Raw genomic sequence first — 27,541 nt, forward strand, 5'->3', positions numbered from 1 at the left:
CCGTATAAGGCTATACTCGCACATTTAAGTCACTGGCATACAGGTCTCGCTTCGTGACTCTTCGTCGCCCAGTGGATTTTACTGCATGACAAAAACTCACCGTTACGGAAGTTATAACATGTAGCAACTTAACACTTATAAATGTCAATTTTTGTTCGTTGCACCATTTTTGAAAATAACTACAGAAATCTTATAATGGCTAGCAACGATTTTTGCAAGACATTATTAATTCTTATACGTTGCTTTGAAAAGAAAAAAAAACGAACCGGAGTCGAACTTTTCCCAATTGTAGCCACTTTTTCAGTGCAATAATTTCATCCAATAGTTATAGAAAGCGTGTTTCTATTGCTTATTTTAAAACGTTTAAAGCCTTTACCTACTCATGAAATTCCTTGAGCTGACGAATTGCTACTTAGCCTGTGTAGTTAAAGAAATTAAAAAATGATTTGCTGGAAAATATCACTCGAACCAGGAGCGAACTGTATATTAGCAAGCTTGCTCAACCTAAGCCCGAAGCGGAACGAATGCACGCGCCCGATGCAAACCTGAACCGAAGTAGAACAGGCCAAATACAATTTTGTAAAACCTTAGCCGGAGTTAAATCGTATTCCACTGCGGTTAGACTTCCTGGTAATAATACTCCCTGTTGTTTATTGGAACAAGACGGGTAAACCCGGGAGTGCTTAGGATTAGGAGAAAATTGGAAGCTGGTGAGATTAGTGCTAAGCTTTCGGGCTCGGGTTTTTCACATTTCTAATTTTACTTTGACCGTTGCTTTTAAGCCGCTTAATTGTATTTTATCTACCGCTGTATAATAGAATAGCCCTAAGCAAGACATTAAGTTTGGCCTCACAGCATCAAGGGAGAACCTCGTACAACCAGAGCTGAGCAACCGCAATTTTAAAAAGAGCGTAACTCACGCACTCGCTCATTAACGAAAAAATAACGTTGCTCATGCTTTAGCACTTTTTAGTTAATACATAGTATTTTCACTCCGGCGCATTTTCGAACACCAATCGCATTCATATCTTGCGAATTTGCATTGTAAAACGTGTGTCTAACTGTATTTGTGATTGCTTATATCATTATTTGTTGCAAATGTTACGAAATTTCATGGAATCTTTTGCTGAGAAGTTCTTTTTAGTCACACCTGCCACAAAAGATTAATATAGACGACTAGAGTATAAAAAAAACTTTCTATAATTGTAGATGCCGACTTTCATCATTTAATATTCTTCAATTTCAAAGCACATGTTGGTTAAGGTTAAGTTGTAAAAATAACGTCAACGTGAAGCTAATTATGACACTATATGACGACAACTATAATCTCATTCTTTGTCAGCTTAAAAACCAAAGCGTTTATATGGAACCACCATAACATTATACTGATGTGCTTAGTGTTGCGTATTGTGTTGTTTACTTTTGCCATTAACTTTGCCGAGCAACAATTGTGCATGAAATTAGTTTCAAAGCAGCAAGTTTTTTATTCACTACAGTTTTACGGCAGTCCAAAATACTAAAATTTTCTAAATCCAACCGTTGTATCCATTTTGTGCGTTCATAGCGTTGTTGGTGCAAAAAAAGCGACGAGCGAAAAACCTTTAAAAATGAGCGCGTTTGTGGTTCCGTTCTTACGCTGAAAATGGAGCAACGCTTCTGAAAAAAAGAGCGCTTTCAAAATTGAGAGCGTTCGTGCTCATACCTCCGCGTACAACGCTTCCAGGTTTCAAAATTCCGTCGTACCAAACCATACCAACGAAATGATAGGAATGGTATGAGGTTATATTTATACGGATTTCTCAAGCAAATCGCAAATACAATTAAAACATAATATGTGCTGTAGCCTATATAGCCTACAATTAATGGTAACCAATTGCAGAGAGAAAAAGTTTATGATTGCTATTGCCGTCCAGAACAAATGAGTGGCCCAAGTGTATGCCATCCAAATTCGGCTGAACCGTCAGTATCACCAAAAAATAGTCCAGTCACAGGCAGCACTTCCTTATCTGTAAGATATCCTTCATCTGATGTTTCTGGGGCCGTGTTTCGGTCGCAATTGCATTTCTTACTTGAATCGACACAGGTTCCTTCAATCAAAAAGCAAATTAAATTGTATCCTAAATCACATTTAACAAATTATGGCTGTTGCTCATTGTTAATAGCTCACATTCATCCTGGGGGGAACAATCCGTGATGTGTAAAGGAATTATGAGAAAATTATCACTTCCACTTTCACCAACTGACCTGTTTCACCGCAAGCGCAGTAACCGCTTCTCCGTGACGTGGCTCCTCCCCAGTAATGTATTTGAGTTCCATCACGTGACACCCAAGAAGCATGATCCACTCCACCGTCGAAAAATATGACACTTGCCCTACAGCGATACTATACACAAATGTTAAAAGATATTTAAAGTTGCTGGGTTAAAGCCTTCCGTGATTTTTAGATTATTACGGCTATATATAGAAGTTTCATTAATTTACTTTGATATACTGACGGCAACTGGTCGAACGTTCGATTAATGCAACAATTTGATCCATGTCGACATTGTAACGGATCCTACGTCGGAAGCATTTTGGTGCTGCACATTTAGGCACAGCCATTTCTTCCATTGTGTCATGTTCAATAACTGTCTCTTAAAATACAAATTGAAAAACGCCAATAAAGTATAAATTAATATTTTGCGTATAAAAATATCCCATACCTGTTTCTGCTGATGTGAAGTTGCAGTAAGCGTAAAACGGCGCGACTTGATAGGGATCAGGAGATATCAAATAAGTTCCCGAATATTTCTTGTTTGAAATATGGTCGCAAGATGGCGGTGCGGAAAAAGCCTCTAACCATGTGATATTGAATTTAAGACACATGTTCGTCGTTATCATGTTACAAAAATAGCAAAGTGCTTTTAGCATGTATGGGGGATTTCCTTCTATTTGTGAAGAATTTTTCAACCCACTGATTGTTACAAAATAGAAATTTTTCCTTATGGACAAATAACTCTATACATTAAATAAAAATTAAAGATACCGCAATGAGAAATTATATGACTACATACGACTCCAAATACACGATGTCTTACGGAATTTTGCTTTTAATTCGTCAAGTTCTGATTGCATTTTATCTAGCTCCCTGGCTGTGTTATCACTTTGTCCTGGTTCGCCCTGTTGGTAAAAAACCTCCACGCTTTATCATATATAAGTGCAAAAAACTTTGAGTTTTCAAAGAATGTATTTTTCTATGATATGTATTCTACGTATAACTCACCTTAGGGCCTTTTTCTCCTTTATTACCCCGAGGTCCGATTTTTCCAGGTTTCCCTTGTTGCTGGGGTCCAATGGGGTTAAGATTTGGGTTTACAGTTTGACCTTCGGATCCATAAAAGTAGTTGTAAACCGTGTTGCCCAAACAGCTTCTTCCATCATCTGGCTGGCTTAGTGCCCCTAATATCAAGCTTAACATGGATAAAAATTTTAGATACATCTTTATGTTGTTCCTAATAGAAATCTGCAAATGCAAACTGTGAAACAACATCTGTTTCAGAAACGAATTTTGATAAAACCATTTTTGCCGATTTTGAGTGGCAAAAGATTTTTTTTCAAATGAACTGATGTTTTATTGTAAGTGGTAAAGTGAAGCCATAGAAAGTTTACCATCTTACAGCAAATATATTGGAAGCTTGTCTAATTAACGTTAATTGAGTCTGAAATTTTGCACATAGCTTATAAATAGTTTCTAGACGCTAGTAGCGTTATTTAAGTATTTAGAAAATAGCAGGAACATTAAGCTAAGGTCACCTTGTTTTTTGAAAGTAACTACTTCACCATACGTAGGTTACCAGCCTGTTATTAAAGACAGGTGCTGTAGTTAAGATAATGGGTACATGCAAGAAATTGATTTTAGCTATTTATAGTTAGGAATTAGATTTGAATAAATTTTAATTCTTTAGTAAAGGTAGGTTTAGATAACTATGATTTACAAAGTAACATTTAAGTTAATAAAAAAAATGTAAAAAATGACTTCGAAAGTTTGATTGTTCCGGGTGATAACCTTTTTTAATTTTTAAACGTTCCTTAGCCAGGGAGAATGATTGGCTAAAGGGATCAAAGTTCATGATTTTGAACATGTAGGTAAGTTATATGAGCACGTATGTAGAAATTTCGTACCAGAAAACTAAGTTGCCTACACGTGAGCAATTCTAAGTTACAGGCTATGGGTTGGTAGCCTACATTTTTCCTCTACAATGACCACCGAAATTTTTGGTACAAAATATCACCTAAATACGAGTGAACTATATGCGATTATGTTTAGCTTACGTATTGGTTTTACCTCTCAAGCCCAAAAGAAAATTTTAAGGCTTTTCTTGCCCAGGGTAAGTGACGTTTTAAAATTTACTTGCCCACAGAAAGGTTTTTTCTTGCCATATTCATTCCTAGATTGGATCTGCATGTCTACAAGAAAATTAATACTACTGCAGATTATTTCATCTTGAAGTAAATTTTCTGGTTAAATTGAATGCTATTACTGCTGTATCGTGTATAATGCTTTGCCAGCTTAAAAAATTGCCGTTTCAATATCAAAGATAAGTTATAACAAATTTCGCTCCAGGCTTAAATTCTGATATTTCTGGATATGACGGTGGAATCAATCTAAATCCTTTCACTATAATGAATTAAACGCCTTGATATGTACATAAACTGTAATAAAACATAAACTGTTGTAATAAAAACTCCTTGCACTTGGGATATTCATCGCCAACTGATATATCTTAGGCTAGGGTTGCCATACGTCAGGATTTTACCTGACATGTCAGGGAATTTAGTGCTCAAATCTGCGTCAGGGAGAAATGCTAAAATGTGCCTAAAAGGCCGGAATGTATTTTAGTCCAAGTTTTTCTAGATTGCCACCTTTTTCTATGTCGCGAACATTCTCAGCTCGTCAAAACTGTCTGCAACTCGTTTATGACGTAAGTTGTTTACTACCTTTTAAGATGAACAGCATTAGGGTTTGGCTTGTTCTAGTCGTTGAAGTCGTTTATGGAATGTTGCATCAGTGACGAAGAATTTACTGCACTGCCAGCACATAAGAAATGGTGCAGGTAATTTCAAAAGTTAAAAAATGCTGAATGTCACTCAGAATTACTGGGTTGGGTTGAGCAGGCGTTTTCACTGATGCAGAGTCAGTGGACATGTGACAACCAGGCCACGTGACTCTATGTCACGTTATAGCCTACGTGCGAAAAAGGCATCTGCATCAGAAATGATAATGTGGGGACCTTGATTGAACTGGTTCAGAAATTGGAAAACAAATACGTCAGAGGTCAAACTTGGTCAAGATGATGCAACTTTTGAAGAAAAACAACGAACGGACAAAAAAGATTTATGATAAAAAAGATGGGATGTTTTTTTTGCGAGTCTAAGAGGGTTGATGAGATACAGTAAAAAAACGAGTGCATTAAAACGTGATTACCAAAATTACATTTTTTGGGCGACTGAAGGCTATAATAAAAGTGTATTCTGTTGCTGCCGGGGTATTCATTTTTTTGCAGGCGATTTATCAATAGGTAAGTGTACGTTAAATAACATTTACAGACAAAAGACAGAAATAAGATGACCATTGAAACAATGAAAGGAATTTTAACAGTTCAGTACAACTTTAAAAGCATGTCTTATGGGGAATAGTATGTGTTTTTGAAGTCCAACAAGAGCTTGTTGAAAAAAATCAGATGTTCGGAAAAGAACGATTGGTACGAGGGAGAGTTTAGGCTATATAGAGAATATTGTTTACAAACAGCTATACGTTCATTACTTGTAATTACCTTGGAGCGTATTTTGTAAAAATTCTGTGCTAATTTTCGTTTTCATAAATGTTACTGTTTAAAAGAAAATTTGCATTCGTGTGTTGGAGTGCAACATTTCTTTGCTGTTTTTGTATTGTTTCGTGTTTATCACAAAAAAGCAATGGCGGCAATGTACTTTGGTAATATTCTAAAGTTAGTTAACTAGTCAATGCAACTGAGGTAAATTTGTCAAGGATTGCGCATTATCAAATATGGTAAGCCTACCTTAGACTAGATTATTTTCAGACTGGAAACGCAACCTGTCAAAAAAAATTAGAGTAAGAATAGACCAAACTTGTCAGGAAAATCACCGTTGACATCGTATTATGATTCATTTAAATTATAGACGCCTAAAAGCAATCTATCTAATTTAACCGGAAATTTTCACAATGCTGCTCGACACTGGCGAAAAACAAATTGGTTAATCAATCTACAACGCACAGATGCCATTAAAAAAGGATAGTTGAAAAAGCCAGATGACACAATGGTTCGTCCAACGCTACAGTATTGTTTTCTAACTCAAGATACGTTGGACGGTATATGAAATCCTTTAGCTTCGTTCCGCTTTGCGTTGAAACTTTTTTCTTCTTTTAGTTTACTCAGAGAAAACATTCACTTTGCTATGCGGTAACAATGTAGCGTTCTGTAATAGTCTCACGGCGGCAACCTTACGGCTGCAACTCACATTCAGACATTGTTTTGTATTTGTGTAAATTACTCTATGATATTCAGCTGATCTGAATTGCCTCAGGCAGATCGCGCAAAGAAAAACGATTGCATAGTTTAATTAGGGTACAACATGGACATCATACTTTGCAATAATTTTAAGGTAGAAGTCTTCATTATACTTTTTTCTTTTGCCTCAGGCTACAGTGCAAAGAAAGGCGACTGCATAGTTTATATATATGACACCATAATTATGCACTTCTGCCAGTAAAGCAAAATAAATTTCAGTAAATAACAAGATTGAGAACGCGATGTTGAAAATTCACTTTCAACTGAGCGCTAAGGTAACTACTGCATTACAGAAGTAGAAATGAAATCAAATTCAGCTTCCTAATAAAAAGGCAGTTCTACTTTATGAACTTTTCTTTATGATTTTCAAGGAAAAGTCAACTGCAGGATATCCTTGGATGAGTTTTGATGTTGATATTACATCAACATCCTGCACACAGTATGAAGAAATATTTTCTTCATCAATGCCTCCACTGGCTTCCACGAGCACATAGGGAAATTGAGATTTCAATGTTTTTGCCGCCGACATAAGATTCTGCATAAAGATGACTAGACTAAATATTGCAACAAATATACATGTTACAAAGCATAACCTTGAAATATCGCAGTTTAAAAACTTACAAAAAATTTTCCACATAGGTTTATAAGAAAATGTACAAAGTTCACCAGCCTTGGTTAAAAGAAAGATTTTATTTTAGCATAATGCATTTATCTTATGCTGCTGAAGTGTCTCCATCATGTAAAAATAAAAGCCCAACCTCTGGTTTAAAATTATCAAACATCACGACATCTGCTCCTGCACGTGCAGCTTCAAGCCCTTCCTCTAAGCTCTGACATTCAACCTCAATCTTTGTGCTGAATCCAGAGACCGACTTGGTGGCTTCCACTGCCTGAAACAATCACGACGAACATGTAAAGACCTGGGTTGTCTAAAATTTGAATATTGTGAAAAATACACAATGTTTGCTATTTAAATCAATCTAGCCACCACAACTTTAAAGCCGTGATTTTCAACCTATACCTGTTTGTGGACAGTTTAAATCTAAACAAAATGATTGACTTATGAAACAAATAAAGTAACAAACAAAAAAGTTTTTCCACTATTTCACCTTAGAAACAAGGGCTCTTAACTGCATGTATTTTGATACTAAAAGCATATGCATACCTCAAGCAAAAAGCAGTTAGCAGGGTGGAAGGAAAATTACTGTAACACAACCTGCCAGATGCATAGCATAGTTCAAAAACCTTATATTAAAAGTATATTCTGTAATGGTTTCATAACCATTACCGAATTCATAACAGAACCAAATTCGCAGATTGGCAAAAAATCAAGCAAATCTGCAGTTGAAAACCACTACATTAAAGGCTAACTGCAAATGTTTCCCAAATAATTTATTTTAATTAATAATAAACTTGACAGGAAATTTTAGTTTTTAAGCTGGTCAAAAGAAATGAACTGGCAACCCTACTCTCATTAGTGTCATTGGCTCAGGGCAATGAAAACCTCAATTTCTCATCTATCGAAGCTCAGGATTAAGTATGGGACTCATCTTTACTTTTGACATGCAATTTTGGTTTTTAAATTGCTTTCGTTAAATTCACAATGAACAAAAATGTATTGCAGTTTATGGATCATCAGGTGGAAACAATTGGCTGTTTTAACATATATCAAGTAGTTGCGCTATGTGACAAGTGCACCAACATTATTTCACAAAGTTACCTTTGTTATGCTTCCAGATGACCAAATGTGGTTATCTTTCAACATGACCATCGATGAGAGATTGTACCTGTGTGTGTCCGCCCCAGCAACGAGGAGAGAATATTTTTCAACCAATCTAAATCCAGGAGTTGTTTTTCTGGTCCCAGCAATTTTTCCTTTCCAGTCTAAAGAAAACAAAACTCTAGTAATAAAAAAATAAGCAAGATTGGATAGTTCACAGCAAACAGCAGATACAAAATTCACAGATTTCTACTCATTTTTACCAGTTTTTCCCACAATCTCCAGGTATCTTCTAGCAATGGTGGCAACACCACTTGCTCGACTAATACAGTTCAACGCAATCCTCTCTCCAAGTAAAATATTTTTACAAGGTCCCGTGACAGTTGCGATTCTCTCTCTAGTACAAGATTCAAATTTTGACCCTTCCTTGCACAACCACTTTACCTCACAGCCTAATTGTTGGAACACGGCATCAAAGAAGGGCACCCCTGCCACAATCCCTGGGGACTTAATGAGCAGTTCAGCTGTTTCCATTTTATGGCCCACCACAAGACCGCCATAATCAAAGTTTGGTGTGTCCTCAGCCAGCCATGACTGTACAAGACTTTTTACTTTCTCATCCGGCAGAATATTAGATACATTTATTTCACCCATTTTCTACCAGAAATGCAGACTACATACAGTATAAATGACACACAAGATGTGTATTGTTAGATGACTATTGAAACTGCTATATGCAAACATACAGCTGATAGCATTCATACGGCAATGCACAATACTGTCAGACTTAAATGTAACAATGAAACAGAATACGGTTTGAAGCACATGACTGACCAAATAACTTATTCCGCCAAAGTAAGTAACTTGGCCTTTGTTTTGATGGAATAACTCTTAAAAAAATACAAGTTACATGAAAATTCATTCTAAACAGTGTTTTTGGTTTAGGCCTACATACGACAGGAAGGTGTCTACTATTACAGTGTGTAACTGGGAATGCACATTCTAGAACTGGTGTGTCAAACTAATTCGCACAGTGGACCAAAACTTATGTTCACTTTATGTTGTTGGCGATTATTAAATCATTTGCTTGAACATAATTTTTTTATATTTTAAACAAATAGGATTTAATAATCCCAAACTAAATGAAAGTCAACTCAACATATTTCATCTTTAATTTAGGCCGAACTACTTTTTCTTAAAGTCAGGGGCAAGTCCAAAAACAAGTTGGCCTTAAATCAATGAGTAGTTGTCAATAAACATACTGGTGAAAGGATTTTTAATAATATGAAGTGGCCCAAAAGTTATTGCCGAAATTGTATCGCAATTTTGGTCCCATATTGTGACAAAGAGAGTAGTTATTATGACAGGTAATGTGCCTGATGACAGGGGCTTGTATTAGGAATTGTAGGTTGGCTAAAGCGTTTTGGTTGGAACATGTCTCCACAGGTATAATAGGCCTAGTAATCAGTGGTAAGTGATTAGTAGCCTAGCAGGCAATTTTTATTTTCAGCATAGGAATGTCACAGATGACAGTACATGAACTGATTAAGCTTTCTTGTTCTACCGCAATTACATGTATCCTAGACTGAAGAGTTTGCCATAGGCGCACTCAATACTTCTTTTCATGAGCTTCAGTGCTGCATGTAGGGTGCGTTATTTCTCACTTAATGATTTGGATAGAACTTCGGTGCACTCAATTTTCAATTGATTTAAAGATTGCTGTTATCAATTGTGGAAGCTATAAGGGGTTAACCAACCAGAATTGTTTTGTGATTGTTTACATGGATAGCATATCACCATCATATTACAGTATATTTACCTGAACTCTTACTACGAGAACTATCAGGGTACCACAAAACTTTGCATTTACCCTTTTGTGCTTTTGCAAATGCGTCTCATGCGTCTTAGTATTGTTTACCTTTCCACTTCAGCTGGCATTTTGAGACAGGGTTGTAGTATCTGAGCCACGAGTTTGTGCTGCAAAAACGTTTTCAGCTACGGGTGTGGCGCATGTTGCTCACGGCCAAAACCTGAGGTAATTATTTCTCAATTAAAGGCTGAAAGTGATCAGTGGACATCGTCTTATTCGCAAGAGATTTAATGGACAATTGAGTTGATTTGTTTTCAGTATTTTCTTTTATAAAGTAGCTTATACTCCATTGTTCCGTGCAATTATGTTTCGACATGTTCCAGACTTGTTGTAAATGCTTTGTATTCATTTTAATGATTTTCGGCTATGCCAACGTCTCGGTAGCAAAGCTGCTTTACTCAAGTACCATTTTTTAGTACTCGAAAGTTCACGCGTGTTATTATTTTCAACAACTACTTCTAAACCATTTACCTTAACATGAATGAGAATCTGACCTGATGACCTGTGCTCTACGTTGTATGCGTCACGACTCACGATATGCACACTTGACGCATCTGAGCCACAAGGTGCGCATGTCGGTCAATCTCTTAATTATCAACTCTGCCATTTTATTTCTTTTCTCGTTTTACAAGAATCTATACAGGAAAACCAGATTGAACAAACTCCGTTGGTTGTTTAAGAGCTGCAAACACTTTTTTGCGAGTGGGCCGTTTTTTGAGCAGAACTGTTCTAAAACGAATTTATAAAGGAAAATTACGTAAATGATCGTTACGTATAATTGTATTCTACGCTTATTTTGATGTGCTATTTCGATCTATTGAAGTTTCAAGTTGTGAACAACATAAGATTTATACTATATTATTTTGTATAGGCTTATAACGTATTTAGTAGTTAGACCACCGTTACCATTGTATGGAGACGGAGTGGTGTAATGTCATTAACTATAAAAGAAATCTGGACGAACTCTACTCACGCCTTTGTTTGATTCATCAAATTTTAAAATATTGAACGCAGTTTTCCTATATAGCCTATTATAGTTAGTGTAGAAAATATATGAAAATATCATTAGTGACATATTAAAGTTGACCACTCTAAATGCTGCTAACTTTTTTTAAAACTCTACAGCGCACTTTGCAGACAAATTATTCCTAGACCAGGAATCGAATGAAAAAGTCAAGAAAAACCAGTTAGCATATTATTACATCTTGTTTTACTCGGGTGAGCGACATTTGATATTCACCGCGTGTGGGCCGACCCTGCACAGTGTAGTTTTCAAACGCTAATTACTCAAAAATTACATGTCGTAAAGTAATCCGACAATCACAAGTTAGAAGAAAAATTCTTTGACTTTGTTCAAAATATCCATTTTGATAAGTTACAAGTATGCCAATATTTTTCTTTGAAATGCCCAATGTGTGTGCCGAACTGGCAGACAAAAGTGCTGATAATGAAAAGAGAAAGCGCGTACACATAGGATAAACCAAAGAGAGGAAGATTACGCGTTGATGCAATAGCGTTACCAGCGGGTAGCAAGCATATAACATCAGTATTTTAAGCCATTTAAATTTTAAACACTTATTAGACAATCGAAACAGAAACATCGTTTGTTTACAGAGAATAATATTTTGTACATTGCCATGTATTAATTACGAGCGCCTGCGTGAAAAGTTTTATTAAAAACACTTCATTATTTTCTGCAATTTAAGCAAATACATGTTCAAAGCTGCTAAAAGAGTTATTGAACGATATTCCTTACACTGCTGTTCAAAAGATTCCATGACATATGGCTTTGTTAAACGCAAATACTTCTAACTTCTTCCAGTACATATTAAGGGGCCAAGCGTATGCCATCCAAATTCGGCTGAATCGTCAGTATCACCAAAAAAGAGTCCAGTCACAGGCAGGGCATCCTTATCTGTAAGATATCCTTCATCTGATGTTTCTGGGGCCGTGTTTCGGTCGCAATTGCATTTCTGGCTTGGGTCGACACAGTTCCCTAAATTAAAGGTTCCAGAGTTACGCTTTTGTTAATTTTGGTTTGTTTAAGGCCTGCTTTGTGTTACAGATTTAGTTTAACCTACCACGCAAAACTGTGATTTTGATGAGACGTTTAAAGTATCTGCAACCTCACCATAACTTATTACGGTTATACCAAAGATTACTAAGAAAGAATTGGAAACTTGCCAAAATACGCAAACGCGTCATGCTTCAGTGGGTAAAGAAATATCCGGCATGCGGAGCGATAGTAAAGTGAAGGTTGCTTGTTTGTTACTAAGCCTATGAGAAATGTTTGTCGTGCAGAAAACTGTTTGGGAATACATATTATTGTAAACATACAAGTTTACGTGTTTGGATTGCTTCACTTTTTTCCTTTAAAAGCAGTTTAAAACTACAAACATTTTTTCAGCAAAATATCTCATGTTGCAGGAAACACAGTATCATTCATTGCACAACTACACACTCCTTCATTTATATGCAGTTGTCCAACAATTTGGCAGTGAAACATTCAATTATATACTAGAATTATACATGTTGCTACAGCTTTTCTTATATCATATGTTTTTAGCTGGAAGAAAGACATCTCATTTTTTTCAAATACTTTAAGGCTAAGCCGTCTTGAAAATATTGTAGTGCAGACTGTAAAGACTTTATTCTTTTCTTTCTAATGGTCTTTTGTAAATCCACAGTTACTTGTATCAATTATATAACGTAATAAAGTATATAACCTAATATTTGGTAAGCCTATGTAACATACTATTTAGTAAAAATTACAGAAAATCCGAACTATTTTATTTGGGTAAGCCTATTAGCCATAAATATATATTCTATAAAACACATGTGTGTTTCATAAAAATTTCATTACTCTGGATTAAATGTTATCGCCTATTTAAAACGGATGACGTCACAAGGTTACCTATCTTTTCTTAGAAAGTTTTGGATAAACGCACTGCTCTACCTGTATGACCTTTCATCTTGAACTGAATGTATAGCAAGATTTACGAAATACAGTACAACCATAAAGCCAACCTGTTTCACCGCATGCGCAGTAATCATTTCTTTGTGACGTAGCTCCTCCCCAGTAACGCATCTGTGTCCCATCACGTGATATCCATGAAGCAAAATCTTCATTGTCGCCATGGAAAATTAGGCTTGCTCTACAGCGATACTGTACACAAATATAATATATGTAATCTTACTTTGAAAGTACATTTTCGTCGAGGTCGTCTAATTTACAACACTTTGCCAAGACGAACAATCGAACATGCTGTACATCGTACAGTAATGTTTTATAAGGTTCTTCTCCGGATCGAGCTGGAATTTACTTGGCCTTAAAAGGAGTCATCTTCAGTAAAGTTTGGAATGAACTATGGTCAGACTTTTTACAAACTACTTTTCGTGCCCTTGAATATCTACGGTGAAGCACCTCTTATACGACCAACATATTTGGTATTAAACAGTTAAGCTCTCACTTTGATATACTGACGGCAATGTGAGGAACGGTTGATCAAAGCAACGATTTGATCCATGTCAACATTATAGCTAATCTTTCGTCGATAGCATTTGTGTGCTTTGCATTTAGGCACAGCTACTTCTTCCATAGTATCATGCTCAATAACTGTCTCTAAAATATAATTGGGAGGTGTTTGGCATTTGATTAACTTTTCGCTTTTAGTTTGTCTTATTAATTCTGTCAGACCTGTTTCAGCTGCAGTAAAGTTGCAGAAAACGAAAAAACGGTTGAACTTTACTGGGCTCCGGAGATATCAGATATGTTCCAGAAGATTCCTTGTCTTGAATGTGGTCACAAGATGAGGATGGAGCAGAAATGGTCTCTAAAATAAATCATTGAAACTTGTTTTACGTAACTAAACTTTTACCATCGCATAGCAAGCAAGTTAAGATCAAGCGCACAATGCTAATTAAAATATGACAACAAAATACATTGTTTTATCTTTGGTATTTTAACAATTAAAAACTTTTTTAAAACTGTTAAACACTTGCGGTGGCGCTAAAGTGTAGCCTATAGAACATATTAATGTAAAGTAAGTTCATGTGCGTATTTCTAAAAACTTACCTAATCTTTCTTTCAATGCCCTTAATTCACTTTTCATTCTTTCCAGCTCCCTGAAAGTGTAATAATCACGATGTCCTGGCTCACCCTATATAGACAAAAGAAGTACCTACAAGCACTAAGGTGATCACTTATTTAGGAACCAATCTTATGCGATAGAACTGGATAAAGTTAAATTATACATCAAATAATACGGTAAACGGCAATAAAAAATAACCACCTTTGTGCCTTTTTGACCTCTAAAACCTCTATCACCGCGGGGCCCAACTTTACCAGGTTTTCCTTGTTGTTGGGAAACTACGGGGTTATGGTTGGGATTAATTGTTTGACCTTCCGGTCCATAAAAGTAATTGTGAACCGTGTTGCCCAAACAGCTTCTTTCATCCTCTGAAGTCTGGCAGAATGCACCCGATGCAATGGTTAAGACAAGTGACAGTAGCATTTCATGCATGTTTATAAAACGAGTGTATCAGGTCTGTATATATAAATAGTTGGAAATTATGTTAGTAAATCAAATGTTATTTATAAGCTAGTTGTACATTACTGTGTTTTTTTCTCAGACTGTTACAAGTCTCCGTGAAGTTCCGGTTAACTCTGTGGCAATACCAGCTGCCATACATTGTTCACTGTTCAAAGATTCTGAAAAGGTAATTTTAAAAATTTTTGTTGACAAAAACGATATTTTTGTTTTCTGTGCAGCCTGACTTCTGATTTCAGTTGACTTCTTGCCTTGAGACTTCTTTGCCAAATTGTTCAACTTGCCTCGACTGGAGTCTTAAAATGTAAATGACTTAACTTGACTTGCGACAACCAATCCGATCCGATCAACTATGAGATTGTTTTCAGTTATCTTCATTTTTTATGCATTCTGTTCTCGCAAAATGCTAATTCGTCACGCTATTTGTAAAACCGCCAGAATTTAAACAAAATTGTGTTTTTGGTAAGTTAAAAAAAATATGCAAAAAACTTTTGCAACAATAATTTGTCAAAACTAAAGAAAAGATGTAAGTAAAGAGAAAATTTGAAACATATGTTACAGGTTTGATGCAAAATTATAATTTTGTTGTTATTCATTTCTTGATAAAACTTTGGAGCGTTATCTTTATTTGAATAGAAACGTTAGCTTTAGAATTATGTTTCTCTAATTACGTAGGCTACAACAAATTCTTCATAAAAACCTGTATAAGCACACGCGAAAAAAAGCTATAAAAGAAGAAGTTCTTAAATTGTTTAAGATTGTTTGCTTGTTCACGATTCACTAAAATGCAGCTATGCCAAATTCGACATTTCCTCGCATATGTTATACCAAAATCCCTTTTTCTGAAAACTCTCTCACAATATTTTCTGTCTTTTTTTGTTGACAATTTTGTTTTAAGGCTGTTGCTGATAGGTGGCATATCTGCACAAGTGTATGTAAGCTACAGTATGGCTTTCAAAACGTGTCAATATGTTCAAAACGTGTTTTCGAACTTAACACCTACGTATGACCTTTTAGGCTATCCGAACACTTTCCCACCTTCGCTTCGTTATGTATGAAATGCGGAGTGCCACACTTTACATCTTCTGTCACAACCACTTAACACCGTACTGTAGTCTATGTATACTGCATTTTCCATATAACCACCCTTATTTATTGGCCTTTCCTCGAATCTTATGCAGAGATGATATTACTTTTTGTTTAACAACGGTACTAAGGAAACTGTATCAATGCTGTAACCAAGTCATTTTTTAGGACTCGAGTCAAGTCATTTGAGAAGTTGACTTCAGTCAAGTCGAGTGAATTTACTGATTGGATCAAGTCAAGTCAAGTTAAAATAAAATGCAAGTCAAATCAAGTCACGTCATTGGCCATACCTTTAACCAATCGCTCGCAATGAAATCAAATGTCTGCAGTTCAGTTGGTCAATAAATTAACAACTGAGATTGAATGACTTGGTCAAATTACTTTCCGAGACTCGAGTCAAGTCAAGTAATTTAAAGACGTGACTCGAGTAATTACAACACTGATATAAGCCTCCTCCCAACAAAGTTAAGAAATTGCACAAAAAGCTTTGGGGAAATAATTTTGCCGATACAGTGGCCTACTATAAAATAATTAATCAATGAAAAATCGTTGGTTAACTGGCCTATTCCACCGCTTTTCTATGGTAAGTTTGCTAACAAATCCAAGTGAACGTCTGGTTGAAAATAATGTTAGTGATAAGACCTAAACTTACATTCAACAAACGCACATTGAAAAAGGCAACGAAATAAATAAATTCATTGTTTAAGTGTTTACCAGGTCACATTCCACTGAAAAGCAGCTATGTGGTAAGTTCAAAACACTTTCGACGTTGGTTATCGTCATTACTCACGTGTCTTTCTGAAAAGGTTCTCACATCATTCTTTGTTCTTCGTCGGTTGCTGTGCAACCAACTTGGTTACGCATATGCTGTAGGTGTCTCATTATGCTGTTGTTTGTTTGTATCTGAAATTAGCTTAAAACGACCCCATGAGTGACAACAAATTATGTAAACACTAATAAAAACGTCTATATTATAATATCACTGTACGCTAAAATAATAGTACTATTAAGTAGACTTGTGAAGTTATTTCGGCACAAATTTGACGTAGAAAATGTTTGACTTGGATACCATTTACATGTCTTATAATGAATGCAGGTAGTTAAATGTAAATTTGCTGTTTTCATAGGTTACTTCAACAGGCAAAATTGGATTGAGCCATGTTTTGTTGAATTAAGCCGCTTATACATTAAGTAGACTTCAAAGTGACTTTCGTAAGCTACTACATAGATGCTCTTGTATTGCTAATTATATAGTGTAACAGTTTTAGTGATTCATACTTGTCACGTGACTTCTGGGTAAATTTGTGTCTTAGAATTTAGGACAATATCAGTTTGGGTTGTCAATGACCCTGATAACCTTTACTGTGTAATAAGATTACCTGTCTCGGAATATACCGCTTATCGTTTTTATACGGATATTATTTCTTCTTACCTCTTATCAACTTTGGATCAGGCACCTTTGGCCGAGATAAACGCCTGTTTGTTGGAAATGTCGTTGTCAATTTGCGTCTAAATTCGAAATTAAGCGAGTCGTCCTCGAGGTCCAAAAAAAGATCTGCCATATAAGGGTGACAAGACTATAGTGTTACTCAAACGTAAGTGCCTATAATGGGTGTTGTCGTTCACCATCAATGCGAAAACAAGCTTACTGGCATATACGGGTGAAAAAATTCTCGTCAAAGTCATTTGATATGTAAAATTTTGGCATATGGTCTCAGATAAAGAAGCTTTGTTGTAAAAAAACGTCCATGGCTTAATTATATTTAAAAGAAAGTTATAGAAGCTAAATGAAAAATACCCCTTTTTTAAAATACAGTGACTTTTCTAAAATACAGTGACTAAACTTTTCTTAATTTTTTATCTATCTTGAAAACTGTCGTTTTACAAGTTTTATAAGAATTCATTTTTACGAAGTCCGACAGACGTCCGTTCTTGGGATCCGGTCAGCTACTGTATCTCTGCCTCTTTCTGATAATTGCTGATAAAAATGCGAGCTTTTATAAGGTATACGAGAGGAGTTGAAATGTACCACCTGATAAACAGCAAAGCATATTCATAAATGTCAATCACAAGTTCGAAAACACATTGCAAGAGATGGTGCAATGTTATTAGAAAAGACCACCCAAGCCGCTGCAGATGTATGGGAATGAAATCTGAGACATGAAATCTGGCTGTAAGTTATCAGTAGCCTACTTAGGAGAAAGTTTCTTAACCTTTTCTGTTTCTAGCACAGTTTTAAACAGGTTAACAACCTTTTCAGACTGTAAAACTTGACAGATGCTCAATCAAAAAGAGCGACCGCCTACCTCCAACCCTCTCTTTACTTTTAAAAAAGTGGTTCCCTTTTTTGGGAAGCAAACTGGCTTTTTGTGCTTAGTTATCACTCCAAGCTAAGAAACGATGATTTAGAAGAATATTGAAGATTTGATTTTTATGCAAGACGGGCATCCCCACATTTTGCTATTGTTATTCATGAATGCCGAATGGTTCGCATGAGTGATACGCCAGAAGTCCTGACTTAACATCTTGTGACGTATTTTCTTGGGTTGGATACAGTATCATACCAAGGTAAAGACTTTGGAAGAACTTTATGGGCGAATACGGGAATTTGTGTCTTCCGTCCCACAAAAGTTTCTAGTGAAATCAGTTCATTCCGTTCTCAAGCGGCTTGAGAAGCTGGTGGCAAATGCGCCCATATTGAATTTTGAATTTAACTTCACGCTTTCTTCACTTTCTTCTCTAATTTCTTACTTGGTGTACTTGTTGTTCAGAAATAAGTCACAAGAATTTATAACTAGAAAAGTTACTTTTTACTCACCTTGTATAAACCACATATACTGTCCCGAAAATGTGTGCTTTTAGTAATTCCGCCTGCATGTTTTAGCACAGTATTATACTCACGTTTTAGATAATGTAAGTGTAATACTTTGTGTAATGTGTATGTAATTATTTGTTTGTCGTATGCCCAACTTATGTTTTTTCACCTATGTGACATATTTCTAAATGTTATACGTTTTAGCCTTTAGTGCAGTGAATTTTTTCGATGAGTAACTTTGCATTCATTCGCATTTATTCAACTTTGCATTCATTCGATATTCGCAACAATTTAATTATCTACCTTATTCACGCTTTTCCTCTCTGACGCAACAAAGGTCTCTCGCGTTAATTTGGTTTTCAGCTGGTTGAACGTTGATGCACCAATTATTCCACACTCAGCGCTTGAGCGTTGTGATTTTTGATGCTCTCACTGAGATTGTCTCACGCTGTATATACGTGAATTGTTTTAACTTATTCGTCCGATTAAATTGTTTTATTTACAACCTCGCATGTGACGTGATGTGACGTTGAGGAGGCAATTTACGGTTTTATACCTGGTCGTTAATGTCTATACACTTTGGAGAGCTAGAAAAAAGAGGTTTGTTATGCTTGTAAGCTTTCAAACAAAAGTACTATACAGACGTTGTGTATAATTATTAATTACACTCATATACAGTGTACCTTTACAATTAATAATATGTTTGTTTATTGATGTCGTTTCGTTTCTGGTTAAAATGGATTTCGATCGATAAACTTATTTCTGTTACGAAGTGACTGCTTCACCATATTTTGGTTAAGCAGTCTGTGGTAAAATAGCCGGTTAGGTTAGGAGAATGGGTATGCAAAAAGTTTACTGTAGCTACGTATTTAAGGTTATATTGTTGTTAGATTTAGATTAGAAGGTAGATATAGGTTAGGTTTAAGTTACTGTGCTACAACATATAAGTTATAGGTTAACAAGGAACTGTGAAACATAGCTTTAAACACACGATTTTTCCGGTGAAATAGTTTCTGCCATTCTGTTCACGTACGGTCGATTGGAGTGACAATTACCAGGTCGTTGACCTTGCTTATTTTCATTACCTTTGCTTTTTTCTGTAGTTGCAAGAACATTAGCATACAGTAAGTCATGGGATATAGGACAACGGCCTCGCGGTTATCGCCGTCAAGTTAACGGTAAAATAAAATAAAAATGCTATTATGATCTCTGTCGTTCAGAAGGAAGCAAAGAGGTTAGATGACCAGAGAGAAATTTATCCATGCATACAAGTAGCGTCAAAATGACAAATTAGTGACTAATTAGTGACTAATTGCTCAATAGTGCCCTAACACAATTGTAAAAATGTTTCTACAAAAACATATTCTCAAACTACCGATTTTGGAAGTGTATTTTTATTTTTTGAGCAATTGTAGGAAATGTGATATAAATTAGGCAGCATTTAATTGTATTGCATGGCTCACAATTAGACTCAATTTTGTTCTTCATTGACTCAGCACGCAGATTATAAAAGCACTCAATCCATATACAAGCGTCGCAATTACAAAGTTACTATAACTTCAATAATATTTTTGAACTTTCATGACTAAATTGTATCTTAATAACTTACGCAGCTTCAAACTATACCACGACATGCACTGATTTCAGTTGTGTTCATTCATGCGGACTTCCAAGCAATAACAAATGTAAAAACAAGGAACATGGCTCGTTGCATAATGCAAAAAAATGGAAATAAATAAAAACGTTTTGCACCAAAGTTCTCAAACAATGCTATCTACTCGGTTGTCCGCTTCAGAAGATGATTCGTCTTCCATTGCTCTGAGAGTCGCCTTTTCTGAATTTCCATTTTCTTCCAACCTGTTTTCATGTAGACCGGAATGTTTAGTTGTTAACTTTGCACACTCATAAATCAATAAAAGAGACAGAATATTTTTATTGTCTCAGTATTTGCAAATACATGAAATCAATAATAAATAAATAAAGAATCCTTACGTTGTCTCCATCGTATCAACTCTTTCAAGCTGCTCGTTATCTGAACTTCTTCTATAAAGGAATCTCGTAATGAGGGAAAGAAAAAAGTATTCGACAATCTGTAAAAATGTCGGAAGTAATATAGACGAAGAGAGCGGTATGTGTTGTGTGATCATATAATGACGTAGGCAGCCTAAGCAGGCCTGTAAGCTGTACAAGTGTTTAGGTCACATTATATGAATGAAAAAACTATAGGTTTCATACAGAATTTTATGTCATTAACCAAAGAAACATAACAAAAATAGGAATTATCTGTTATAGATTTGGATTATAAAAGTCAATGCTCACCGTAATTTGGTAATTGAGTATTATTTTTTTCGCGTACGCGGTCAACGGAAGTGAACATGCATTGTAACTCACTGTGACAATAAACGGTTGAAGATTTGCAATCAAAAGTACCATCTGTAATAAAAAAAGTAAGTTTAACTTCAAATACACCCACGCATATTGGCCTCCAAAGTATTACGAGGTGAAAGTACGTATGTCAACATTATAACTTAATACGAAGAACTCGCAACTTCATTAATATTTAGGTATTTACACAAGTGTGCAATCATGATGATGACGGGTTTCACGTCGTATTTACGTAGTTATGTAAAACGCGACGGTAAAAAGACGTCAAGTGGGCTCTATTTAAAACATGTTTGTTTGTTCAACATGTAAAACAAAAACTTTATAGTTTTAAGTATAGACAATAAAAGCTTAATACTTTTCAGGTAAAAGCGAATAAAACACCTTACCTGGAAATTAAAAAACTTTGCAGTTACTCGGTACCGGCCCAGGAAGTCGCCCGACGCTTTCCTGAATATGACAAGTGCCCACATGCCAGAGAGCATGGATGTCACCAACAACCCGGTGTATAACATCTGGAACAAAAAATGCCTGTGATTAACGTGGCGGCGCCTACAGTGATGAATTTGTTGTAATGACTGGCTAAGGGTTCCTTATAAACAGGAAAAGAGCCAAAAACAATATAAACGAAATTTTTAAAATTCTTACTCCGGGGATTTTCAGACTTCGATCTGTTTGAAACACTCCCTGGAAAAAAAGCACGATTGGTCGCAGTAGAGCGGCTTGAAAAGTGGCATACCATAAAACGGAGAAGGTTTTTCTAAAAATCGTGTAAAACATGCGTTCAAAGAAGTACTTTTGTTCCATAATTTTGTAACCACATACGCACACACTTTCAGCACATTGCACAATGTCAGCACCAAGCAGCCGCAATGCGTGCGTCGTCTTACTTGGTCATTTTAAAACTTGGCAGGCAGAAAAGGCAGCAACAGAAAGGTCCAGTATTAATATTCACGTATCGTCCTTCGAAACGCTTTAATAGCTGACGAAGTCCACCATAATAATTGACCATGAGGACCAAAAATGCGTGAAGCCCGAATCCGAAATACCTGCCCAAAAAAACATGTTTGTTGAAGATCGAAGTTTGTTATCCATTATATCTAAGAAGCAAAAGGTCACGTATCAAGTTTTAAAACTTACACAGAACAGACGAAATCAATCATGTTAAAGCCGGCGGGGAAAAACGTTCCCATGAGCGAAGTTACGGCAAAAACGGGAGGAATGCCAGCCTGTAATTCAAACAACGCTTCGATAAACGCAATTCATCGTGACCAGCATTAATTGCTCTAATCTTTTGCACCAACCATTCCTTATACATAACAACCTATTTTAGCCTATATTTGACAAGTTTCTAGCTAACGACATGTTATTAAGAAACGATGACCTTTGGTCTAGATTTTGAAATTTTACCTGTAAGATTGATAAACGACGTCGGTATGACAGCTTGATATGAGCCTTCAAGTAAAACACTTCGTCGATAAAAAGCGCAATAATTACTGTCGTCATCAAGATGAGAATGACGTAAAATACCACGTCCAGGGTTGTCATGCCTGAGTAAACAAAGCACGAAAGTATTCAATAAACGTGATGATATGGAGTTTACGTGATGACAAAATTGTATTTCAATCTCTACTGTCTCATTTTCAAAATGTTTTTAATACATAGAATGGTCACAAATTAAAAGAAATATTGTCGCGTAGTAAGCACAACAGCGTAACACCGTATTCTCCAAAATACGTTACTGATAGGTTGAAGAACAAAACTTTACGCGTCCACTTAGGATTTACGATAGCAATTACAAGTTCGGTATAGCAAGTTGAAATAAAAGTCTTCTACCAACTTCGAATAACCCGATATCCTAATACCTTAACGGATTTATTTACGGCTGTGAATATTGACGTAAACTTTCATTTTCTAAACATATTTGCTTGGTAAACAACTTAATCAAATCAGACCGAAATCACTCACTTGAAATAACAGCGTTTGCATTTGGCAGTGGATCATACTTGCAGTGGAAAATGTATTCCTCCCTTCGTTTCTGGGCTATGATCTCCGTATCTGATGCATTCTGTGCAGTAATAATAGAAGTGTTTAATCATGTTTGTTCAATTGTTTCCAAAATTTGTTGATTTTTTTCACTCACCATCCCAGCTGTGTTGTTGCTGGCTTCATTCATTTTTCTTTGAGAAGTACTCAGCTGATGATTAACTTACAATCTATATCGAAGCAAGCTACAGTGTATCTACATATGACAAGAAACTTTGCAAATTACACGTTTTAAATACTACTGTTCGTTTCAGTGGGCGATGCGTAAAACACAAACGCATCATATCGACATATAGCCTAACCACGGTTACCTGTTAGTTTTCTCTAGTTTCTGTGTTAGGAGAAAAGTCGAGTAAAAAGTCTGACGTAATAGGCCTCCACACGGCTTATGTTTTCTAACAACTTTGTTGTCATGATGCGGGTAAGAGCAGACGGGAGTTAAATAGCATCTCAGACTTTACTAGTTGTTCTAATGTCTACGACTATTAATTCAACTAAACAATTTTGCTGGCTTGGTGTTTTGCACGCTGAAACACACCACATACTGCGCAATGACTGTGACTAATTGATGGCATTTGTCCTCAAAGGAAATTATTAAGGGAAAAAATGATCGATATATTGACCGACAAATTAGCCGGGTAAACAGTCTAACGGTATAACAAAATAAACCATCATATACTAAACCGAAATTGATCGAACGTTCTATGTAGAATTGCAATATACAGAGAATCCCCAACAAATATAGAATTTCGTACCGGTACAGTCTATTTCGCCACTTCCTTGACATGCAGACAAGCACAGCATCGAGCACACTGCCAAAACAACAATGCGACCAAACCTTCAACTCCTTTTGAGTTATAAGGTCCATTAACGCCTACGGTTCCAATAAACTGCATTGTACAACGTCAGCACTGCCTTTGTCTGCAGAACGTATCCAAACATTGCATGAGAAATTCAGATCTTAAATCGTAATTTCCAGAAATCCCTAACCTTTGCTTTTGTTTGTCTGTAGATTAATTGCGCTGGTCTCAGCGGCAAGTACAAAACTTTTTACTCGTCTAACCACAACCTGAGTCAACTGGTGACGTCACATTATCTAACAACTAAGTAGAAATAGAACTCGACTAAAAGGACATTGACCCTATTTTTACAATAGAAAATGTTATTTACTCGCGTTTACGGGCATCAAGTGAGAATTAAATTGCGGGTAAATTCATTCATATATTAGAACGGAATGTTTGCGCCAAACAGTTTTACAATCAAGCGTTTTTGAACTTTTTGACGTTTCATCGGCCCTGCCAGCAGGTGAAATAACAAAAAAGTCGCAATTGCCTATAAACAAGGCATTAAAAACTATTAAAGCCTGCAGTGGGGCGAACAAATTCGATAACCAGTGAGCCTAAACCACATTAAAAGCCTTAAAACAAACAAACAATTTAAGAGCAAGCCGTAAATGCATTTAATTATAGTCTCCAGTTATGGTAACGCCGAGAATAATGTTTTATTTATGCCGAGCTGTTGAAAACAGTACACATAAAAGTTTCAACATACGCTCAAACTGAGAAAATTAATTATACTAAGATATACTGTTTTGCTGAACAGATTCTGAAGTAATTCTGTTTGAATGTTCTCCGTTATCGATAGGCCATAAGAAGTTTATGAAGTTTTTACGAGAATTTAACGTTTGTATTCTACATTTCTATAAATCTGTTTTTAGATGATGCTCCTTTTACTATTTAGCCTGGGATATTCGAAAAAGGTGCAGCCAAGTGTAAACAAGACATGGCTGCAAGTTTTACAATCTTCCACGAAAATATGAGTTTTGCCCGGTCTGGTACACAACCTACCTGGTTTATTATGGCGGGTCCCCAATACTTAGAAGCCTGTGTAATTTGTATGTTGTGTTGTTTGCTGTTTATCTGCCAGCATTTTGTCGTTGATTTTAATCACTATTCTGTGTTTGAACGTAAACAACCTGCTCAAACTGAAAACATTTCTGAAAGCTATACTCACAAAACGAATCATTGTTTATAGTCTATAAAACCTTTCAGCAATCGTGGTAAGAAAACTGTACACAAGCCACTCATGGTGAAGTATTGGGCAATCGAATGATTCGAACGAAACGGCGTTGCAGTAAAAACATGCTTCTTATTGAAACATTGCAAGGCACCGGATATCACAACAATGCGCAGTGCGTTACAAGTAACAGCATGCAGCATAGAACCTTGGTAGGCCTACGCTTGCTGTTGTTGTTCAATCTAAAAACGCTATGGCAAACCTTGGGCCAAAAACGGCATCAGTCACCGGCGGTAACACTGGTAAATTGTGGTGATTTCAACACAAAATTTGAGTAAAATATGGGAAGCGGTTTTTACCGATTTGGTTCGTGTGTGCTTTGTTGGCATGCTTATTAATAATATGTTCAGGTTCACATGTAGCGCTGGGACTAACGTTATATGATCGCTTCGATTGCATAAGCAACCTCGATTTAGGCTGCCACTTTGAACGCACGAAAAAATCGTGCTCCGATAAAACCTAAAATAGCTAAAATCAACTTTTTGCATTACCTTTCGCCTTACCTTATCGGCTATTTTAACAACAGGCTCCTGGTGAAATAGTCATTTTCCTAGATTTTTTGACTTGTTTGGATTCTTTTATTCGTTTTCACCATCTAAGTCAGGGGTTCTTAACCTGGGGTCCGAGAAGATGCATTAAGGGATGCGCTAAGTTTCGCTCTGGGTTTAACTGTTGTACGTGCGTGCAAGTGTTTCGACCATCACTATGTTAATTAAAATCTAATTTCGACATTTCAATGTGAATCTTGCAAAGGGGTCCACAGCTTTTCAAAGAATGTTTTAGGGGTTCATGATCCAAAAAAGGTTAAGAAACACTGATCTAAGTGATACACTTTGCCTTTAGTCTGGAAATTTTCTTTCTTGTGTCACCATCCTTATATAGGCTTAACATATTTTGCAAGCCTTAAACTGGGTTAATCTAGCAACGATACTCATGATGACGCCACAATTATCCTTGTCCATCTTGGGGATCACAAAATATGATTTAAATTTTAATCGTGGTTCGTGCAAATACTTATGGTGTATTTGATATAAAAGACCATTACTAACGAAATAAACTGGTGATAAAATTGGTAACTATCTTCTAAAATACGAAGCAAATTTTACGCTAATTGTGTCGCGTTTGCCGGCAAATATGACGAAACCAAAGAAACTCACAATACGTGACGATTTGAGCTTTGAACTGAAGTTTATCGTTGACAAGTGGCTCAAGCATCTCATTTCACCACCTAGTGGCGTAATGTATAATGTTTTACTACATTTACAGAAAAAACGGCGCTTTTAAAATTTGAACTTAAAACAGAATGTCATGTAAAAATTGTTTGTTATCAAAGAAAATGGCTCATAACAACGGAAACGAGAGGGATGCCAGGACAGATTTCCAAACCTGGGCGTATAGTAAACCTATATGACCTTATGTCAGTTATCACTGATGCTACTTGCCATATGAATTTAGAGTTTTGCGTACTTTGATCGGATTTTGCCTTTGTTGTTATCCTGGTATAAACCGAAGAAAATAATAATAGTATAATAATAGTTACTATTAACTCAATTGTATAACCGCAAATGTGTATATCGCGTTCTCATGTGAGGTTGTGGTTTCGTTTATTTTACACAGAAACACTGGGAAATATCTGCATACTCTGCTTTGCAACTGCGTTCACGTATTTCACAAACTTTTATACTTCAACCCTAAGCTTGAAATCTTTTTTGACATGCATGATTCTTGACATTCTTTTTCCATTTTTTATTTCAGATGAAACAATATTATTGTAAATGTAATTTATGTAGTGTTGCTTCCGTTTTTCAAAACTAATCAAGTTCTCTCATAGTCTGAACCAACAAAACTTTACATGAAGTCTTTTTCTAGTATAAGAGCTCTTGTGTGAATGACAATATTGAAACTTGAACGAAAAGCCTTTGAAAGAAAAATGTTTTTGTTGGCATCTGCAAATATCTCTTGCAGCCACACATCTTTACTTTTACATTGAAATCGTTGTACTGTATCAGTGCTTCATAAATCACTTTGCACTAAGCAACTCCGTATGCGAGTTAAAAAGCATTTCTTGCAGGTTTCACGTAAGTAGTTCAATATTGACTTTCATCAGAATATCATTTCAAAGGATCTTTTATCTCGTCGGCACAAGAGAAATCTTTTCTCCTCTATAACACAAGCATTTATTCATTTAAGGCCATTTTTAATGTAAAATTTTTATTATGCATATACCAGGCCTGGGTATTTGTTATTGTGCTTGTATCTTTTTTGTGCTTTAGTAAACACTTTTGTATTGAAACATAAGATTTACCTAAAAGTAGTGAAAAAGTTTTTTCATCGCTGCGGCAATTTAATGAGTTTTCGAGGCCATCTTCTACACTTTGGCTACGTCAGGACACATCTCGCCCCTTCTGTGACTTGACACAGAAAATG

At 36.0% G+C, this 27,541-nt stretch overlaps 4 protein-coding genes and 1 long non-coding RNA gene across 7 annotated transcripts; all 5 read right to left on the reverse strand.

The window, feature by feature from the left end:
- Positions 1 to 1,763: 1,763 nt before the first annotated feature.
- On the reverse strand, positions 1,764 to 3,535 carry LOC143469579 (contactin-associated protein like 5-3-like). 2 transcript variants are annotated; one of them, XM_076967327.1, is made up of 6 exons: positions 3,263 to 3,535; positions 3,078 to 3,159; positions 2,703 to 2,834; positions 2,482 to 2,627; positions 2,245 to 2,383; positions 1,764 to 2,087 (listed from the first exon to the last, which is right to left on the reverse strand). In XM_076967327.1, the coding sequence occupies exons 1-6, from the start codon at positions 3,527 to 3,529 to the stop codon at positions 1,900 to 1,902; spliced, it is 954 nt and encodes a 317-aa protein (XP_076823442.1). In that variant the 5' UTR covers positions 3,530 to 3,535; the 3' UTR covers positions 1,764 to 1,899. The 2 variants fall into 2 exon arrangements, with proteins under 2 accessions (XP_076823442.1, XP_076823441.1); XM_076967326.1 differs by having other exon boundaries at positions 1,776 to 2,087; positions 2,482 to 2,633; positions 3,263 to 3,534.
- A 3,068-nt stretch (positions 3,536 to 6,603) lies between these two features.
- Positions 6,604 to 9,106, reverse strand: LOC143469581 (nicotinate-nucleotide pyrophosphorylase [carboxylating]-like). Its single transcript, XM_076967329.1, has 4 exons — positions 8,553 to 9,106; positions 8,290 to 8,453; positions 7,328 to 7,459; positions 6,604 to 7,104 (listed from the first exon to the last, which is right to left on the reverse strand). The coding sequence occupies exons 1-4, from the start codon at positions 8,941 to 8,943 to the stop codon at positions 6,913 to 6,915; spliced, it is 879 nt and encodes a 292-aa protein (XP_076823444.1). The 5' UTR covers positions 8,944 to 9,106; the 3' UTR covers positions 6,604 to 6,912.
- Positions 9,107 to 11,780: 2,674 nt separating this feature from the next.
- LOC143469582 (neurexin-4-like) lies at positions 11,781 to 14,595 on the reverse strand. The gene is made up of 6 exons (XM_076967330.1): positions 14,452 to 14,595; positions 14,235 to 14,319; positions 13,857 to 13,992; positions 13,630 to 13,781; positions 13,187 to 13,325; positions 11,781 to 12,155 (listed from the first exon to the last, which is right to left on the reverse strand). The coding sequence occupies exons 4-6, from the start codon at positions 13,756 to 13,758 to the stop codon at positions 11,968 to 11,970; spliced, it is 456 nt and encodes a 151-aa protein (XP_076823445.1). The 5' UTR covers positions 13,759 to 13,781; positions 13,857 to 13,992; positions 14,235 to 14,319; positions 14,452 to 14,595; the 3' UTR covers positions 11,781 to 11,967.
- An 87-nt stretch (positions 14,596 to 14,682) lies between these two features.
- LOC143469583 (uncharacterized) lies at positions 14,683 to 18,106 on the reverse strand. Of its 2 annotated transcripts, none has more exons than XR_013119145.1 (3): positions 17,445 to 18,106; positions 17,228 to 17,350; positions 14,683 to 16,698 (listed from the first exon to the last, which is right to left on the reverse strand). It is a non-coding gene; the product is annotated as an uncharacterized LOC143469583 (long non-coding RNA). The 2 variants fall into 2 exon arrangements; XR_013119146.1 differs by having other exon boundaries at positions 14,683 to 16,708.
- Positions 18,107 to 20,040: 1,934 nt separating this feature from the next.
- LOC143469577 (organic solute transporter subunit alpha-like) lies at positions 20,041 to 23,315 on the reverse strand. The gene is made up of 10 exons (XM_076967325.1): positions 23,136 to 23,315; positions 22,961 to 23,060; positions 22,403 to 22,542; positions 22,133 to 22,221; positions 21,883 to 22,041; positions 21,641 to 21,752; positions 21,382 to 21,507; positions 20,930 to 21,043; positions 20,603 to 20,700; positions 20,041 to 20,467 (listed from the first exon to the last, which is right to left on the reverse strand). Exons 1-10 carry the CDS (start codon positions 23,166 to 23,168, stop codon positions 20,371 to 20,373), a joined length of 1,068 nt encoding a protein of 355 aa, XP_076823440.1. The 5' UTR covers positions 23,169 to 23,315; the 3' UTR covers positions 20,041 to 20,370.
- Between the last annotated feature and the right edge of the window lie 4,226 nt (positions 23,316 to 27,541).

This window comes from Clavelina lepadiformis, chromosome 8 (genome assembly GCF_947623445.1).
Source record: "Clavelina lepadiformis chromosome 8, kaClaLepa1.1, whole genome shotgun sequence".
Lineage (NCBI taxonomy): Eukaryota > Metazoa > Chordata > Ascidiacea > Aplousobranchia > Clavelinidae > Clavelina > Clavelina lepadiformis.